The 18,337-nt window shown below is 56.1% G+C and overlaps 6 protein-coding genes across 6 annotated transcripts; 2 read left to right on the top strand and 4 right to left on the bottom strand.

Annotated features, from left to right (window-relative positions):
- Nucleotides 1-367: 367 nt before the first annotated feature.
- TRIREDRAFT_121336 (uncharacterized protein) lies at nucleotides 368-3,275 on the top strand (the record flags this gene model as incomplete). The annotated part of the gene is made up of 3 exons (XM_006964603.1): nucleotides 368-574; nucleotides 658-1,060; nucleotides 1,141-3,275. The coding sequence occupies 3 exons, from the start codon at nucleotides 368-370 to the stop codon at nucleotides 3,273-3,275; spliced, it is 2,745 nt and encodes a 914-aa protein (XP_006964665.1).
- Nucleotides 3,276-3,403: 128 nt separating this feature from the next.
- On the bottom strand, nucleotides 3,404-3,916 carry TRIREDRAFT_59827 (uncharacterized protein; the record flags this gene model as incomplete). Its single annotated transcript, XM_006964416.1, has 1 exon — nucleotides 3,404-3,916. One exon carries the CDS (start codon nucleotides 3,914-3,916, stop codon nucleotides 3,404-3,406), a length of 513 nt encoding a protein of 170 aa, XP_006964478.1.
- A 769-nt stretch (nucleotides 3,917-4,685) lies between these two features.
- TRIREDRAFT_22072 (glycoside hydrolase family 63) lies at nucleotides 4,686-7,366 on the bottom strand (the record flags this gene model as incomplete). The annotated part of the gene is made up of 3 exons (XM_006964332.1): nucleotides 7,049-7,366; nucleotides 5,013-6,982; nucleotides 4,686-4,931 (listed from the first exon to the last, which is right to left on the bottom strand). The coding sequence occupies exons 1-3, from the start codon at nucleotides 7,278-7,280 to the stop codon at nucleotides 4,686-4,688; spliced, it is 2,448 nt and encodes an 815-aa protein (XP_006964394.1). The 5' UTR covers nucleotides 7,281-7,366.
- A 353-nt stretch (nucleotides 7,367-7,719) lies between these two features.
- TRIREDRAFT_106309 (uncharacterized protein) lies at nucleotides 7,720-8,608 on the top strand (the record flags this gene model as incomplete). Its single annotated transcript, XM_006964602.1, has 2 exons — nucleotides 7,720-8,077; nucleotides 8,163-8,608. The coding sequence occupies 2 exons, from the start codon at nucleotides 7,720-7,722 to the stop codon at nucleotides 8,606-8,608; spliced, it is 804 nt and encodes a 267-aa protein (XP_006964664.1).
- Nucleotides 8,609-8,874: 266 nt separating this feature from the next.
- Nucleotides 8,875-11,287, bottom strand: TRIREDRAFT_106308 (uncharacterized protein; the record flags this gene model as incomplete). Its single annotated transcript, XM_006964415.1, has 2 exons — nucleotides 8,875-10,619; nucleotides 10,726-11,287. 2 exons carry the CDS (start codon nucleotides 11,285-11,287, stop codon nucleotides 8,875-8,877), a joined length of 2,307 nt encoding a protein of 768 aa, XP_006964477.1.
- Nucleotides 11,288-11,527: 240 nt separating this feature from the next.
- On the bottom strand, nucleotides 11,528-17,455 carry TRIREDRAFT_77031 (uncharacterized protein; the record flags this gene model as incomplete). Its single annotated transcript, XM_006964414.1, has 3 exons — nucleotides 11,528-13,700; nucleotides 13,774-16,787; nucleotides 16,869-17,455. The coding sequence occupies 3 exons, from the start codon at nucleotides 17,453-17,455 to the stop codon at nucleotides 12,013-12,015; spliced, it is 5,289 nt and encodes a 1,762-aa protein (XP_006964476.1). The 3' UTR covers nucleotides 11,528-12,012.
- Between the last annotated feature and the right edge of the window lie 882 nt (nucleotides 17,456-18,337).

Raw genomic sequence — 18,337 nt, 5'->3', positions numbered from 1 at the left:
GGCCATACTATGCCCAATGCCAGGTCTCATGACGCACCAGAATTTTGGAGACCCTCTGCTCTATGACGTGCTCTTGCTTTGGTTATCGGGCCTGTGGTAGGTAGTCCAGCCAGTTGAGCCTCATTGCAGCCCAAGGTGTTGCTTGCCGAATCGAGACTGAAGGGGATGGAGAGTAGTATTGCATCTTAGGCTAGTAACAGAGCGCTTTACATATAAAGGGCTTAGCCTGGGCCACAGGGATTCATAGACATGGGGGGTTGGACATGCTCAGTCTCCCTTTTTTTCTAATGTTCCAGACCTCACTAACACGCCTGTGTGCTCACCCTCTGTCTCACCACACCTGTGGCACCACGTTCTTTCTGTCGACATGGGCAAACTACAGGATGTTATCCGCTTCCTCTTGGCAGCAGGAGGGTCTCCCTCTGAAGACGGGAAATCGACTTATCTTTTCTATGAAGTGAAGAATAGTCTGTATATGGAGACGTGGACTGGATCTGAAAGATCCGGCAGAAAGCGGGTTGCTACAGGGGTCCGAACTGGTACCTCTGCACCAGTGATTTGCTTACGATACAAGGTGAGAATGTCGAACGGAATTGAAAGCGTTGTACCTGAGTGAGCATGCTAACGAAGCCGGTCATATGTCTGTGTGGAATCTAGAGACTCTTTACCATTGACAAATCTAACATGCTCAAATGTTTCACCGAGACATTGCGAGCTGAAGACGAAGACGAAGAAGAGGAGGAGGAGGAGGAGGAGGAAGAGGAAGAAGAGACCTGGGAGGAGGAAGATTTGGAGATAGACGTGCAAGTGCACCCCCAAAGCCGCCTTACCCTCTCCTGTGGCGATGGAGCAATAACTGTCGTCTATCAGAACCCGGACTGCTCCCTTGGTGCCATTGAAGACGACGGTGAAGGCTGGAAGAATGCAGAACTTCCAACGTGCATGGCCTCGCCTGGAACTCCCCTGGCTAGCTTCCAGACCAAGGATGCCTCGTACTATATCTACGTTGGCACTGAGAACACTCCGCGGTATTTGAAGCACGACACAGAGGGATGGAAAGGTATGTATTGCCTCCTGGGAGTCAAGTCCCATCTGCCCCTTTCTAGCTACACGAGATGCATTTGCTTACTGGAATATCAGACGAGCCATTTTCAAGCGCAAAGATTGACGCCGCTTCCTCCAAGATCTGCGCCGGTGAAGATGGAACAGCAACCAGTGACCCCAAGCTGTTGCTCTTCTGCCTCGCTGACAACGAGCTCTCCGTCATCAAGAGAGAAAGCGACAAGGCAGACGTCTTGGGCATCGTCCGCAATGGAGAATACGTGCCGACATCCGACCAGGAGAATGTTGAGTACTATAGTGCTAGCCTATGCCCTTATTTCGAGCATCTGGTGCAATTTGTGCACGCTGCTCAAGCTATTGCCTCTCAGATTTCTCTACCTTTCTTTTCGGGCCCTCAACCCCAACCACAGGATCCTCAGATGGCTTACGCTCATGTGCCCTACCCCCAGACTCCCATGCCCCCGATGGCTTGGTCTGCGATGCCCTACCCTCCGACACCAAAGCCCCAGATGCCTTATATTTCAATGCCTTACCCTCCGACCCCCTTTTCTCCGGGGCCGTATGAGAGCAGTCCTCAGTTCAATGAGCAGTTCAATCAACAGCGCCCTCCGCGTCAAGAAGCCATCTACGCTCACCCCCCTTATGAAAATGTTGCTCAAAATGGCCAGCAACCTCTGCATCAGGGATTCCCAATTCGTCAACCCCCTCGCCAGCCTGTTCCTCCTCAGCAAGATCCTCCTCAGCCCACTGCCGAGCGGCCTGCTGAGCTGCCGAGAAATAACTTCGGAGGGCACGAAGAGGAGGCAGACGACGATATTGCTGGGCCACCCCCTGCTCCTGCAAGACCCGAGCCAAGGAATGCTCAAGCAGCTGCTGCGACCGATTCTCAACAACGGCCTGCTACGACGAATGCCCAACAACGGCCTGCCCCGACAAATGCTGGATCATCCCATCCACAACGACCTACTCGCCAAGAATCTTCCGAAGAAGTGGTCAATGAAGAAGAGACTTTCGAGGAAGAGGAGAACGAAGAAGACGATTTTGATGAGCTTGCCCCTCAAGCCACCGCTCAGACTACCCAGAGGAACGCTACAAGGAATGCTCAGCATCCCGGTCAACAACAATCTGCCCCTCAAGCCAACAACGAGTTTACTGAAGAGCCTGAGGAAGAAGCCGACGACGAGCCATTTGGACAATATGTCTCTTCGACTCGCGTGCAATCTTCTCAGCGGCCTGCTGTAGGGAACACTCAGCGGCCTGCTGTAGGGAACACTCAGCGGCCTGCTGCAGGGAATACTCAACAGCCTCATGAGCAGCCACCTCGTCCACAGCAGTCTCAGCGCCAGCCTGGTGTTGATGGCTATCGCCAGCCTTCTGTACAAGAATTTGAGGAAGACGAGTTCGATGAGCTTGCTCCCGTGCCACCTGTTCAACCAAACCAGCAACCTGCGCCGAGGGGTGGTTCAACAGATGCCCAGCATCATCCTCAACCGCAAGCGGCTGGCCGGCCGACTGCTCGTCAATCGACCCCTCGACAGGATTCTCCTCTCCAACAAGCTGCTCGAGGACGACAGCCTCCTTTAGACCAGACTCAAGTCGATCAACGAGCTGCTCGAGGGACCATGCCACAACAACAGCAACGACAGCAGCAGCAGCGGCAACAACAACAACAGCAGCAGCAGCAACAACGACAACCACAGCAGCAACAACGGCCGCAGCAGCAGCAGCAGCAGCGCCAGCAAAGATTCTGGGAGCAGCTTGATGAACCTTTCTATGATCATCAACTGCAACCGACCTACGAAGAGTCCCTATGTGAAGATTTGGAGGACTCTCGCCAACATACGCCATATGCGTATCCTCCACCCATCGATTCGAGATACGGCTCACCAGCTCCATACCCAGAATCCCCAGCCGTTTACCAACGCCGCCGGGGTCCTGCTGTTCATCACCATTCTATTTTCACACAGCATAGTCGAGTGTATCCCCACGGTCACTCCCACTATGGCTCTCAACAGCACATCACTTGTAGCTCTTCTCATTCAAGCCGTCACCGCATATATACCCACGATCGACCTTCATTCGGGACTCGCGTGCTCCACCATCTTTTTGGGAGAAGATGCCCCGGCTGCTATCGCCGCTACAGGAAGGTCAGCAAGGTCTACCATCATACTCATGACTACGTCACGTATGAGAAGACCTGTAGGTGTCGATGAAGAAGTAGGAGAGCATCGGGGTTACGACAGGGGAAGGAGAAGGGAACAGACAAGAAGGAGATCAAACCAGATTGCCAGTTTTCTATTTTCACGTCTATCCACGTCTATTTGCTAGTTTAGTCCAGTCTTTACAGCTGCTTGCGAAAATACACTCGTTCATAGCCGTCCTCTGTCCTCCTCCCCGTCTCGACATATCCCAGCTTGAGATACAGCCCAACATTCTCATGCATCTTGACATTCGTAAACAAAGCCACACACGACAAGCCCTTTTCTTTTGCAACGCCCTCTGCAAAATCCATCAGCACACGACCATAGCCTCGACCCTGCGACGCCGGCTCAACAACCAGATTGTTCACAGTGACTGCGTCTCCTTCAGCATCCACGCCCAGTATAATCGAGCCAACCATTTTCACAACAGGAGTCCCGTCTTCTTCGTTTGTTGTAGCCTCTAATATGAAAATATCGCGAGTCTCGAGTAGTTTGGCGTAGTCGGCCAGCATGGGAGCAGGAGGCTTTCCAATGCGGTCAATGTATTTCGAGTAGCTGGCGTTGACTATGGCTTGCAGAGGTGGAATATCGTCAGGTGTGGCCTTTCTGATGCGAAGGCCATTTTTTACGGCTTTTTCAGAGAGCACAGCCATGGTTGTTGAGAGAGTGGCAATCATACAGGTGTGAGTGAGGTTGAAGGGAATTGATCGATAGATTCATTACGTTCATTGAGTCATTGTGTTAGCCGCCATCACTACAGGACCAAAACTGCCTAAACCCGACTCATCCTCAATACGACTGAATACGCAATGCTTCATTTCTCAACATTCACCCTCCCCAGATCTTTCTTCACTTACAACTTTCGATCCATCTCAACTTCTCTCATACTGAACAAGACATGTCGTTGGCAAAGGTCAGCAGCACATGACGCAACCTGCCATGCTCGATACTCAAGCGAGCCTGCGAACTACTAAAAAAAGGCCTGCGAACCGGCATCTATTGCCCCCGTGCACAACAGCTCGGCAATCTCTCTCAATTCATTTCTTCTCCGTTGTTGTCTCTTTCTTTTTGCTTTTTTCCAACGAGTCACATGCAGATACGTTTCGATTTTGATTACATGCAGCTGCACATGCTAATGGCATGTCTGCATAAGGTAGGTATGGAAGATATTGATTGATTGCGGCCTGAGTGACTCACAGGTGCCACGTTGCACAAGGAAAGCCGGGGGAGCCGATCATGGGCCCAACGAGCCTGAGCCTGACGACAGTTACACTTTTCTCAATCCGATAAACACCTTCCGATGAGAGTCTCTATGTTCATTCATTGTGTCGCTGCAATATTGCGTTACCTCGGTCTATCTTGGCAGAAATTCGTGGCCATCGTTGTCCAGGGCACCCATCCATCCATCCATCATGCCCAACCTCACAGCTCATCCCTGACGGGCACCGTCTCGTCCAACGGCGCCATTGCCATAATCTTCACCACCAGGCTCGTCCAGCCAGTAAAGTGCTGCGTGCGCTGGCCGGCCCCCGTCTCGGGGTTGTACTGCTCCCACGCGAAGCCCGTCTCCTCCCAGCTCTTGAACACGGTGTCGACGAGATTCGTGCGCAGCTTGTTGTACAAGCCTCTGGCTTTGCTCTGGAAGGGTCCCTCCTGCGTGGCAATCCTCTGTAAAACAAAACAAAATTAGCTTTCTCGTCGCCCTTCTTGTACAACTATCATGAGCCAGGTGGCTCTTGTAATACTTACGTGGAGCTGCGTCAGTGCCATATAGTTGATGGGCATCCATACGGGGCTGCGCCAGTAGTTCTCTTCCGTCCCATACAGCGGATCTTGCTTGCTCAGACTGCGGAGGCCATGAGGACTGAACAGGTGACTTTCATCGCCAACAAGGTCGAGAATCTTGCCCAGCTTGGCATCGTCAGGCTGCATCAACCCGACCAGGAAGGGGAACAGCGAAATGTAGCCCTTGTGGCACACAAGCGCATGCTCCTCATACTCGTCAATGGTTGCGTCGCAGTAGCAGCCCTCCTTTTCAGACCAATGAAGGTCGTCGAGGTTGCGCTCAATGGCAAACAGATTCTTCTTGAGCTCAGAAATCTCATCGGCAAGGTTGAGTGCATCCGCAATGTTGATGAGGGACTTGGTCATGAATCCAACCCAAGACATGAGATCCACATGAAGCTCGCCCGGGTGCGGCGGCTGCGGTCGCGGGTAGTCGTCCAGGCCACTGGTGAGGCAGTGCGTCTCAGTTCGGCCTCTCCATCGGTAGGCCTCTTTGCTGGAAAAGGCCTCTCGGTCGTAGGCCTTGATGTTTCCCTTCTGCGTCTTACGGAACCAGTCGTACTGACGTCGAAGAAGAGGGTAGATCTTGCGGAGGAAGTCGCTGCCGAGTTCCAGGTTATCCAGATGAGCGCTGTAGAGATCTTGCCCTTGTAGTAGCGTTTCTTTCCCAGCAGGTGCGCTAACGTTGGCACTGCGAAGACGCTCCATGAAGCCCTCGATGATCAGGAAGAGGGTAGGGGGGTTGGCATAATGAGGGTACTGGACCTGAAATTCCTTTGGAACCTTGCTTCTGGCCTCGGGGCCAAGAATCTGCTCGCGCGGAATCCAGCCATCACTGTCCATGGTGTTGTACCAGCTCTTGACAACCTCGAGCGTCAGATCGATATCCCAGTCGGCAATCGGGATGAGATGGAATCCCTCATCCCAAAAGAAGCCGCGAGGAAAGAAGGGTCGTGACGGAACACTCGTAAACAGCTCGTAGGGGCCCTCGAGCTGCTCGGCGTGGCGTGCTCGGGCGGCAGCCGTATCCTCCCAGAAGCCCTCATTCTCTTCTTCATACTCGTCTGCATACGACCGATCAATCAATTGGTGTCCGTGGAAGTACCCAATGCCCCCAATCAAGTTGGAGAACATGCTTTCGCCAAACTTGCGGTACTTGTCATCAGTGTAAGGCGCCTTCAGATCAAAAACACTGGAGAAGCGCTCTCCAAAAGCCTCTGAAGTCTCCTTGATCTCCCGGGTAACGTCGTGGCTAGTGAGCTCCCTGCCAGCTGAGGCCGATGAGAAGATGACGTCGAACTCGAATGACCCTTCAAATGTCTTCTGAATAACGTGGGCGTTGCCGCCGCCGGGCTTGGACGTGAGCCGGAACATTTGCCAAGGCGGTGGCAGGGTTTCGTCGGTGTAGCTCTGTTGAATCTCCTGGATGGACTCTTGCAATTCCCGAAAGGTAGCTGGCTTGGCCTGCCACAGATGCTCTTCGGGGAGACCGAGGCTGCGAACCACTGTCGTGTCTCCTCGTCGTGAGGCTGAAATCTCATGGTCCGAAGTCGGATGATTACCACTTCCTTTGGTGACGACGATGGAGTAATCGCCCAAGGAATTGGAGCTTCCCTTTAATCTGACGTCGCCTTCGAATCCCAGTCCATTGTCCTCATCCGCACCCTCAACCTCGAGATCTCCGAGGCCTTCCTGGGCGATATAGTAGTGGACTAGAAACTTGGTGTCGGCGGGTGCATCATCTCGGACGGTTCCCTTGATCCTCGCAGCCCAGCTGCCTCCATGATTGCCCCCGGGAACTTTGATGAACGAGGTGGTGATGTCAATGCCGTTGCCCTCGTCGTGAATCGTTTGAACGCCACCAGTTCTGGCGTCGTACTCATCCCAGCCATATCCGTGTATATCCTGGCCCTGCTCGCATGTGTATCGAAAAACTATCACCGGATCAGCACCACGCTCATGAGAACAGCCACAATCTCACTCTGATTCCTCTCACGTACGCGACTGAATATCCATGTACTGCTCGGCTCGCCCCCACATCAAGCCCGTCCACAAGCCCTGAGGCAGCCTCGGCCTGACTCCAAAATAGAGATTCGGCTTGTAGGGACCCCATAGCAGGCTCTGGTTGTTCAAACGGCCAACTTCGCTGATCAGGACGGTTTCGCTGCCCGTGGCTGAAGCGCCAACGGCCAGCGCCGCCGCAGAGGCCAGCAGTTGGGCGAACTTGGCCATTGCCCTCTTCCTTTGCTGCTTTACTGAGCTCAGCTCTATGTAAAGAGAGTCGAAGATGATACGCTGGAGTCCTGCTTCCTCATCTAAGCAGAAAAGGAGAATGCAGTGTCAATGCTGGCCTCTCTGACAACAAACGCCTTGCTTGGGGCAATGAACACGGTGGGTTGAGTGGCCCTGCCAGCCAAGTGTCACTGCAAGGCTGAGGAGTGGCAGCTTGACAGCTTGACCAATCATATTCTGGAAGAACGCCACAACAAGCCACATTATCCACCCCAAGAACACACCTTTAGCTCTGCTACCCCTGCCACTTCGTCAGCCTTGACAGTGTTGCTGCTTCCAGAAACTTCATTCACCCAGCTTCACGACAACCTCCTCTGCTGCTCATTCGCATATACAACAGCCTCTCAACTATCGCAATCCCACAGCGCATAATTTCAGAATGAGCGATCCACGCCGCTCAAGGCGGCCCGACAGCCGCCAAATGTGGGATGAATCAGACCGTCGCGACAGGAACCCTCCCCGAGACCGCGAGCGCGGCTGGGACAGTCGAGACAAGGAGAGAGACCGCGGCAGAGACCGGGGCCGAGATCGAAGGGGCTATAGATCGCGATCGCGAGACCGACGCGACAAGCAGCAGGATCGCTCCATGTCGCCGGACAAACACAGACGGGAGCGTGGAGGAGACAGGAATCGAGGCGGCTGGGACCGTCGCGGAGGACGACATGGAGATCGGCGAGAGAGCCCTCGTCGGCAGGACGATAAGGGCGACCGTGATGGCAACGATAGAGACAGACGATGTAAGCAGACAAACCCGTCAAGACCCGGCATTGGGGATGGTGTCCTTGAGCAGTTCGTGCTAACAAGGGACGAAATCAGCCGCAGCAAAATACCACGATGACCACCGCCGCTCGCCTTCCCCCTCTCACTCCGCCCTTCCTACCCGACCCCATCCAGAAAGCACCTCCCGCAAGCCCCAGCCCAGCATAAAAATCAAGACCGAACTGCGCAGCCCTTCGCCTTCTCGCCGGGACGACGAGCGAGGACGAGATCGCAGCCCCAGACGAGGAGATAGATCTCCCTCTCACGACAAGATGGATCACGATGCGAATACGAGACAAGACGATGACGATGACGACATTGTCATCGAGGGCCAGGACGACCTGGCGGCCATGCAGGCCCTGATGGGCTTTGGCGGCTTCGACACCACTAAGGGCAAGAAGATCCCAGGCAACGACGTCGGTGCCGTGCGCAAGGAGAAGAAGTCTGAGTATCGGCAGTACATGAATCGGCAGGGAGGATTCAACAGACCACTGAGTCCATCGCGATGAGCATCATTCTTCTGGGCATATGGTTGGGAAGGGGGGGCTTGTTTATCTGTACATTTGTTTTATCGCATGATATCCATGATGGCATAGCACGGGTTTGCATTCTGTTTCCTTATGTAACACTCTAACAAGCTTTTATCGTGTTGTGGATGCTACATGAGTTGTTAACTCAACAAGCTGACCATGTTCAGTGCTCTGAGTCCGAGGCACCAAGCCAATCATGCTAATATCTTCTCCAATGCTGTAATGAATAAACAGTCCCCAATTACTCAGATTATCTTGTAGGTATAGAAGCCCGTCGTGGAATTGAAATCGATGTACTCCCCATCCCTCAAAGCTTCATTCCCATCCTGCCTCACATCCTTCATGAGCAGCCCAACGCCATGAAAGGAGAACCGCGTCGACCCAATCCGACGAAACACCCCCTTCCCCTTCAACCCAACCTCAACAGACTCCAACAAGATAGCAAACGCATCGCCATATCTGTCCTCGGCGTCACAGTCAGCTATCATGAGATACATCTCGCGGTCATCAGCCCATTCATCCAGCCTGCTCTTCCACGAATCGAGAGAAAACCCTTGGCCGTCGCCCTTCCACGCTTCCGAGCCATCACTTCGCAGGACCGTGAAACCGCGGTAGAACCCCAACTCCTTGTGATCCCTCGCCTTCTTATCCGCACGAATCCGAAAGATGGGCCCATGAAGGATGATGAACCCGCCCCTGACAGGCCCAAACGGTCCTCCTTCGGTCACGACCTGGACATCCACCACTCGCGGCATCCCCTTGCATTGCTCCTCTCGCGTCCCCCTCAACGAACTGCCGTCGTGGAAGCGCACCAACCCGTCTATAGACGCCCACGACCACGAAGGAATGACGTATCCCTCATCTTCAGCCCCTGGCCGCATCACATATCGTTCTGCATTCTCCCCTACGGCCCAATGGAGCCCAAAAGGAAGCAAGCTCCTCCATGTGCCCGCGGCATACTCCCCCGGCGTATCAACCGGCAAGCCAGTTACCCGCCCAAAGATCTGCGCCACCGCCCCAAAAGCCACCAGCTTGTCCTTTCGCTTCGTGAGAGCTCGCTGGTTATACTGAGCCGCGAGACGGTCCCATAGCCAGGCGTCAGGAGTGTGCGTCCGACGACGCCTCTCCATGTTGAAGAAGGCCAACTTATCGGGCCAGGAGACGCTCCCAGGACCAGTAAAGAAGCGAATAGCATCGGTCGACGTCTCGCGATAGATGCCATCGCCAATCCCGTTCCACCACCACTCGCCATCCGTGCAGTGCAGCACGCGCGGAGAGAGGGCATACTCCTGAAACGTCCACCCACGCCGGTTCAGCGGCGCCGAGACAATCGCGTTGCCAAACTCCTGATGCCACGGATTGGTGATGCGCAGCGTCTGGCCGGGCTGCAGCCCCCATTCCTGGATGTACCCCGTCCAGGTCGGGCGGACGATGACGGTGCGAGGACGGGGGCTGGGGGACAGGCCCGTGGCGGGATTCTTGGAGGCTGATGCCGCGATGGTGAGGTGCGAGAAGGTGTATACCGAGGCCATGCGCTGCGCTTCGTGGAGCCAGTCGGAGGCGGAATCTTGGATGATGCAGAGGGAGTCGATCCAGAGGTAGGAAACGCCGAGCTCGAGGGTCAAGGCCGCGGCATCGCGGAACGTGGCAGGCAGATGTTGGAATGCGATGCCGTTGGGAAACTCGGAGAGGCGCGAGGTCACCAGCTGGATGGGCATTGTGTTGCCCCAGCTGTGGGAGAGGGCGATGTAGGGCGTGTCGATGTCGAGTGATGAGTTTGCCCCGTCAATGAGCCGCACCGTTGGCCCAGATGGTCCGGGCATCAGGTATAGAAGCCGTGTCGGAAGCTCTCGGACGAGGCTCTTGGGGAGGTCCCTGGCGAAGTCGCTCGTCTCGTTGAGAAACTGGGCAACCCGCTCTATGCTGGTCCCCCGATCCATCCACGCTATGAGGTGCTTGTTTTCCTTCTTTGACACATCTGAGTCGCCATCTGATCAGCAAAAGTCGGACTCATGTCCCATCCCCACCTCGTCCATCCGTCTTCTCTCCTCCTTTCCCCCCTGTTCTCGTTGCTCTTCAGGGGCTCTCTCACTCACCATGCATATCCAGCATCACATCCTTCACATTCCCCTCCCTCTCGCCCACAGTCGGATTGACATCCATATTCCGATTCGCCGCCCAATCCTTATACACATGATACCGAAAAACAAGCCTACTCGTCTTCCCCCTCTCCGTATACACAAACACATACCCCTTCGCCCCCTTAACCTCCTCCCTCCCCCAAACCGCCACGCCATACGGCTTCCGCCCCTCCATGTAATCCGTAATGATGTCGTTCCTCGGGTGCAGCGCGTCAAACGCCAGCACCACCGTCTGGCACAGCGCGCACGAGGCCCCCGAAGCGCGCAGCTCCTCGACCGTGTGGTGCGGGTAGGACAGCGTCGGGGGAGCGCCCTTGCCGTGCACAAAGGGCTCCATGCCGTGGTCGTATGCCGTCCCAAAGGCCGGCTCTGGGTTGAACGGGTCGGGCGGTGCGCCGGGGCGCTTGATTGCTCTCTTCCAGCCGCGGAGTTGGGGTTGCCATTTTCCGTTGAAGATGCCGGTGCAGACGCTGCAGAGGGAAGAGGGTGGGATTGCCTCTACCTTGACACCTTCCATCGTGCTGGCTCTTCTTTACAGGGACTCTGATGTCTCCAAAAGTCTGTAATTGTAGATTAGTAGGTCATATAGACCGTTTGTAACTAGTATGTTGATGCTTCGATATAGACTGCCACTGATGCCTGATCAAGCATCGCAGCATGAGAGCATGGGTGGTCGAGTTTGGGATGCCGATTACTCTAAGCAGCACAACCCTGTCTGCAAATCGTGAATCTAAAAATATCCATTCTCGGGTATCGTATTCCGCTTTCGTCATACGATCCTACTGATGGGCTATGTATGTATTGTTTTCGTACAAGGAGATATACGACAGTGCTTTCTGGATTGCACAAGAGTAAAGCCAACACTAAGCTCCAACGCGCCCAAAGCACACAATCAGACAAAGACACAGAAACCGAGAAAGGCCCAGCCGAGCACACTTGAAAGATATCCCATCTGCAGTCAAACAGCCAGAGACAGGAGGCACAGATACTCTCATCAGCCCAAACACTGCGCCATTCCACTCCATCCCAGCCAGAAGAGGAAAACTAAGTCCTGAATCAAGCCAAAAGCGACAGAGCATCTCGGCTGTTGCAGTTATAGACATTAAGTATGTATGTACTTGCTGACAGGTATATCTATACAGGTATATAGGCATGTATGATGGCCTGGTCCATGGCTCTCTCTTCATGGGGGGTGGGCTGCTTCCGTTCTAGAACAAAACACCGGGGGCGCTGTGTTGCTGATTACTCCTGCGCCTTCTCGGCTTCCTCCGGTTTGCCGTCCTGGCTGGCGTTTTCTTCCGCCTTTGCCTCCTCTGTCGCTTCTGCCGCTGCCGTCGTGGGCGTTCCCGGCGTCGTCTCCTCCTCTTGCTTGGGCTGCTCCTGTGTTGGCGTCGACGCCTCCTCTGCTACCGACATGATTGACGACTCGTCCTTCGATGAGCCTACCGTGCTCGAAGCCCTTTCCCTCCGCCTCCTCCGTAGCCTTCGTTCCTCCTCTGCCGTCTGCCTCCTCGCCTTTCTCATCGTCTCTCTCCTCTCGACATCCGCTTCGTCGTTCCCATCGCCTCCGCGCATCTTCTGAAGGAGCGCTGCTGCTTGGTCGGCTATATCGTCCTCTTCGTGGCCATCTCGCGATGGAGGGGGGTGCGACGTCGGTGTCTGCGCCTCTCCTTCTTCCGTGATTGCCGGCTCCGTCTTGGAGAGGTTGGTCTCGACGGTGGGTATCTCGTCGAGAGTATCAATCTTCTGCCCAGAGGCTACACGAACCTGGTGGCGATCCTTTAGGCGGGCACGGCGGCGACGGTCTCTCTGATCCCGTGCCTGCGGTGCGGCTGCCCGAAGCCTCTCAAGCAGAGAATCCATGGCACCAGTGCTGGAAGGCGACGCGGGCCCATTGTCTGCCAAGAGGCTGGCAGATTTTGTCTGCGCGTTCTTGCGCTTCATGGACGCCTCGTTGCGCTTTCTCGTCTCCTCCAGCTGGATGTTCTTGTCTCGTGACTTCTTCCATTCCATCAAGAACGAAGCCAACTTGGTGAAGAAATCCCTCCGTGCATTTTCGTCCGACGGATCTTCGCCGTAGAAGAGCATGATGTCCTTGTACGTCTTCATCATCTCCTCCAAGTAAACTTGCATCTGCTCCGCCTTCCTCCTGGCCTCCTTCATCACTCTCTGAACGACTTGACCAACACGGTCCTGCGGGTGGAACTTCTTGGGATCGCTCAAATTACCAGAATCCAGAGACATTTGCACATTCTTGACGTTGGCGATGTAGTTCTTCGCCTCGGCCTGGAGCTGCTCAATGTTGATCTTTTGCGCCGTCATGACACCGGTAATGTCGTCGGCGAAGGACTCCCACTCTGGGTACTGGTTTCGGACGATGCGCTCCACGAGATCGGCCAGCGTCGACTCGTTCTTGTCGTCCTTGACCATGCCCAGTCGCGCGAGCGAGCTGAGCTTAAAACCGCGGGCTTGCTTGTTGGCATCGTTCATGTAGTTTCCAATGTCCAAGATGAGACCAAGAACATTCATAAGGGAGACTGAATCTCTCAATGACTCAGAGACAGTGACAACGTCCTGCATCTTCGAACTGATCTCGTCGTAATCGGATTCGAAACTCTGCGTGAGGGCAAGAGCCCTCATTCTGCTCTTCCAGTAGTGGTGCAGTTCAAACGCCGTGTACAGATACATCTGATCCTGCCGTGTGAGCTCCTCGGGGTCCATCTCTCGCGTCTGGCTCTTCGCGTCCGGTCCGGTCAAGTCTATGCTGTACGGAGCCATTTGCTTGGCGACATTGTCGTTGATGTTGCACATGTCGTCCTTTGACAAGAAGTCCATGATGCCCTGGTTCGTGAGTATGACATCGTCACAGTGGATGATCATCTGCACAATCTTTTCAACAGAGTACTGAGAAAACTTGGCGAAGGCGATTTCTGGAAATTTCACGCGTTAGCACAACCACTGCCTAGCCTGCGATAAGGGTTCCTCAACGAAGCCTCAACTTACCAAATGCTTTTCGAAGGTCGGACGATATGAGCTGTTTCTTGTCATCCTTCTTGCTGCCAGATCCACCAATCTTCTTGATCTCCTTAGCCACGAAGAGCTTCTCGACTTCGTCCAGAATACCCCTGCGGCTGAGTTCGTTGTACTTCTGTTCTCTCTCCTCGGCCGAAGGGGCGTGCGCTGCCCAGTGACTAGTCTCAGGTGTGTCGACCTTCTCCCAGTGGAGAGCCTTGAGTTTCTTCTTAGGCCGGATCACCGGCAAGCCCATGGAAGGCGAGGGACCGAAAGAAGGCGTTTGAGGCAAGTAATGTCCGGACACGTGGCCGGGCATGCCAGGGGGCGGGGGAGGGGGAGGTGCCATGCCATGGGCACCAGGCATGGGCGGTGGTGGTGGCGGCGGCGGCATCCCCATACCGGGCATAGGGGGAGGCGGCGGAGGGGGCGGAGGACCACCGCTGGGGAACGCACCGGGCATCGGTGGAGGGGGCGGAGGAGGCGGGGGCGGGGGAACGCCGGGCAAGTGACCGGGCATCGGGGGAGGCGGAGGCGGAGGAGGGGGGGGAGGTCCGGCGGCACCGGTGACTTCGACCTTGGGGGCCTCGCCTTCTGCCGGGGTGATGGGGGAGGACGACTCCATGCTCGGGTGGGATGGGCCCGTAGTGGCATCCTCGTCGGCTTCGGAATCGCTGCCGTCGAATCGCTTGACCTTGGAGCCGATTTCGCCCATGAGCTGGGCCTGCTGCTTCGCATCGACAGTGGGACGCCTCATCTCGATAATCCTAGGACGCTCGATGATGACACCCTCCTCGTCCATCTCCGTATCATCCTCGTCAATAGCGCTTTGCTCGAGCTTCGTTGGCCGCTTGGAGGCTCTCCGGCCGCGGTGAATCGTTCCGAGTACGCTGTTGGTGAAGTCGCGCGGTGGTGTACCGCCGCCAGGGGGGGTGCCTGGCTCCTCGTCGCCGTCCATGGCTTCCCTGAGGGCACGGAGGCGATCTGAGGGGCCGTCCGAGTCTCCCCAGATCCTGCCCTCCAGCTTGTACTGGGTCTTTTGGCGCTCCAGCTGCTTCTGGAGCCGCTCCATGAGGCGTTCGCGGTCGAGAATACCCTGCATCTGTGCCGTGTTGTCTTTGCCGGGCTTACCACTGCTGGCCTTAACAGCGTTGGATGCCGCAATATCCTGGGCGTCCCGCAGCATAAGGTACAGCTCTCTCGTTTCAAGCTCATAACGCTGCGCTTCCTTGGCTCGGACGCTTTGAAGGTTATTCAGCTCGACCTTGAGACCGTCAGCCTGGCGTCTCTGAGCCTCGATGAACCGAGCCTGTTCGTCTAGCTGCTTCTGCAGCTTGGCCACGAGTCCATCGGCGCCGAGCTCCAGCTTCGCCTTCATCTCGTCTCGCTCGGCCATGGCGGCCTCGGCGATCTGACGGGACTCCAACGCCTCATCAAGTGCCTGCCGGGCTTCGGAATCCGTATGCAGCTTGTCCAGCAGACTCTGAACCGTAAAGTTGAGACTCTGCTTGAGATCCATGTTGGGTAATCGGCGGTCCATGGCAACATAGCTGAGCATCGAATCAACCAGCTGGAACATCCGCAGCCGCTCCTCGCCATCGCTGGCCCGGATGAGCAAAAGATGCTGAAGGGCAGAGACAAAGTAGTCGTGCGTCTTGGTTCCTTGCAGCTTCTGCTGAATCGTGTCTGCGATCTGGATGGGGTCGGTCAAGTCCTTGGGATCTCCCTCGATGTTGTCCTTTACGCTGCTGTTCTCCCGCTCGAGCATATCCTCATAATCAATGGCCTCGTTGGTGCGGAACCGGTCAATCTGCTTGTCCAGCAACTCGTACTGAAATCCCTCCATCTTGGTCAAGATCCTCTTGATGCCACACGCGTGGAACTGCGCCCTAATGTGAACCCTCATCTGGAGATCCTTTTCTGGCGCGTCGATGATCATGTTGACGAGGATCAAGGTGGCCACCGCATATTCCATCAGCAGGTTCTCCATTCCAATACCTCCGGTTCGAAGCTCATCACTGGCACCCACGAGACTGCCCATCTTGCCTCGGCCATCCACGGTGACCTCCACCAGCCGCATCCAGGCGTCGAACCTCCCATTTTCGCCCGACTGAGTCTTGACCTCGTCCAGAGCCTGAATGACTTTCAAGTGACCCTCGCCGTGGCTGCCCCAGGTGCAGAGGAAGGTCAGGATTTCACTGACGAGCTTCCGGGTTGTGAGTCGAGAGGATATCAGGCAGGTGGCCAAGGCCAGCAGGACCTTTGACTGCATCAGGGCATCGTCGGCGCCGAATTTGTTGTTCATCAAGGCCTTGAGACACTTGACAATGTCGTATTCGCGATCGAGGTTCTTCTCCGTCTGAGCGCTGACTGCTGTAGACGACGACGCCGGCCCTCCGTTGGCATTCTTCCTGTTGATCTTGAGTAGCAAGGTGACCAAGGCCACTTGACCTTGACATTCGACGAATCGTTTGACCCAGCCAATCTGCTGTGTTCTCAGGTTGACCTCCAGCGACCCCATCCCCTTGGCGTCGAGCTTGTCCTCCATGACCCTCCTGACATACCACTCGGGAGTACCCTCTTCGTCGGAATATGTGGTGACGTCGGGCGTGGCGTATTGGTTGGCCCTGGCTGTCTGCTTCCGCTTCTGCTCTCCTTGCCATTCTGTCAGCCGGTCCTGATGCAGAAGTGTCCACTTCTTCTCGGCAGGGTACGCCGTCATCTGTCTCCTGGCCTGCTCGGGAAGGTTGTGCCATCCTCGCTTCTGCATGAGCTGCATGAACATCTGCTCCACGACATAGTTATCATCGGGTTTCGGGAAATAGAAGCCATCGTGAGAAGTCGCGCCGTAGGCGCTCATCTTGGTCAGCCGATGGTGGGACTCGCGGGGCGAGTGAGGCGGATGAACGGAATGGATCGAGTGGTGAGAGCTCGAGGGCGGCGAGGGCGCAAGCGTGACGTGCGAGGAGCGGGCGGAGGCTGGGTTGAGAAAGCCCTGGCCGGAGCTGTAGGGGCTGTTGAAGCTCTCGCCGGAGGAGCGCCCGTTGTTGTACGGGTTCTGGTAGGAGTCGTAGCGTACGGGATACGAGCCGTTGGTGACGGTGCTGGCGGTGCTCACACGAGACGAGCCGGGGACAAGCCCAGCAGGGCCGAGGCTCGGGCCGGGCCCCCATTGCTGGTACTGGGCCTGCTTGCCGGTGGTGGCCATGGTGATGTTGTTGGGCGCGTTGGAACTCGTGCCGGGCCGGGCAGGCGAGTGTGAGTGGGCGGACATGGCGGCCGAGTCGCCCATGGACGGATACTGGTGAAAGTCGACGCCGCTGATGTTGAACTGGTGCGGAACGGGCTCGCGGCGCTGGGGCGCCTGGTCGGGCCTGAAGTCGAGCGTGGCGGGCGAGCGGGCGCCTGGCGGGATGTCGTAGGGGATGGACGTGATGACACCCGCCATCTGGTTGACGCCAGCATCAGGAGAACTGGGTTGGTCGATCGAAATCGACGACGACTCCCGCTTGTGGCGCGCGGAGCGCGAAGAGATTATGGACGCCGTTTCGAACTGATCTGACGAGCTCTTGGGATCAAGGTCGGTGTAGCGCTTGTCGGCGCGGTGCTTGCCTCTGGAGAAGAGGGATCTGCCGCCAGAAGACTGCCTTGACTTATCGGCAGCGGACGACATGATAATTGATCGTGGAGAGAAGTGGGTAGGCGAAACACGTAACGGCAGCGGAGTGCGAGCCCTGGACCGCTCGCATGATGGAGGCCTAATTTGCTAGCCAAGGACAGGGCTGGGCCGCCTGCAGTGGGGGGGCAGAGGGGGACAGAGAGGGGGTTCTCGGGCGATTTTTTGATCAGTCCTGCTTCTTTTCTCTTGTATCGTCTCGCTTTCTTGTTTGTTGCCGTCGTTCAGATTCTCTTTCCGGCCGTTTCTCCCTCCTTTCACGTCTCGCGCGTCTTTGTGGTCGCGATTGCCGGCTCGCCGATGGCGGTTTTGCCGCGACAACGCTGGAGGGACGACCGAGGCTGGACGGCAGTGGCGCGAGTCCTAACGGGCTATTCTGGAGCAAGGCTGAGGCCGCGATATAGAGGACGGGGCCGCTGAAGGGCTCGAGAAAGTGGTTAGTGATAGGGGGCGGGGGCCTTGTAGAAGGATGGACGCACGCACACGCAGCGAGAAGCGCAGGGGTGGGTGGGATTCGAGTTTTCACGTCAGAGGCCGATGCAACTTCAGTTCATGTTAGCGGCAGCAGGTAGAGCGGTGTCAGCGGGAGCGATGCTTCCATTGACGGCGGCCACATGCCCTGCGGTGTCGACTTGAGAGAGAGTTCTGCAGCAGCCGCTCGCTCTGTCCGGGTTGATGCTCGTGATTGGGTCGCCGCCGAGGGTTGCTGGTCGAGAGAGTGGAAGTGGAGGACGAGCGAATGAGCAAGCGCATCGACTGCCCACCTCAATGGAAGTGTTCACCGGACTGAAGGTACCTGTACCGGCACATGAGCCCCTGATGTGAGCACGCCACAGGGGACTTGCTACAGGAGTACCTATACCGGCGAATGCCAGCAGG

Source organism: Trichoderma reesei (assembly GCF_000167675.1).
Source record: "Trichoderma reesei QM6a unplaced genomic scaffold TRIREscaffold_7, whole genome shotgun sequence".
Lineage (NCBI taxonomy): Eukaryota > Fungi > Ascomycota > Sordariomycetes > Hypocreales > Hypocreaceae > Trichoderma > Trichoderma reesei.
This window is presented reverse-complemented; position numbering and strand designations above follow the sequence as displayed.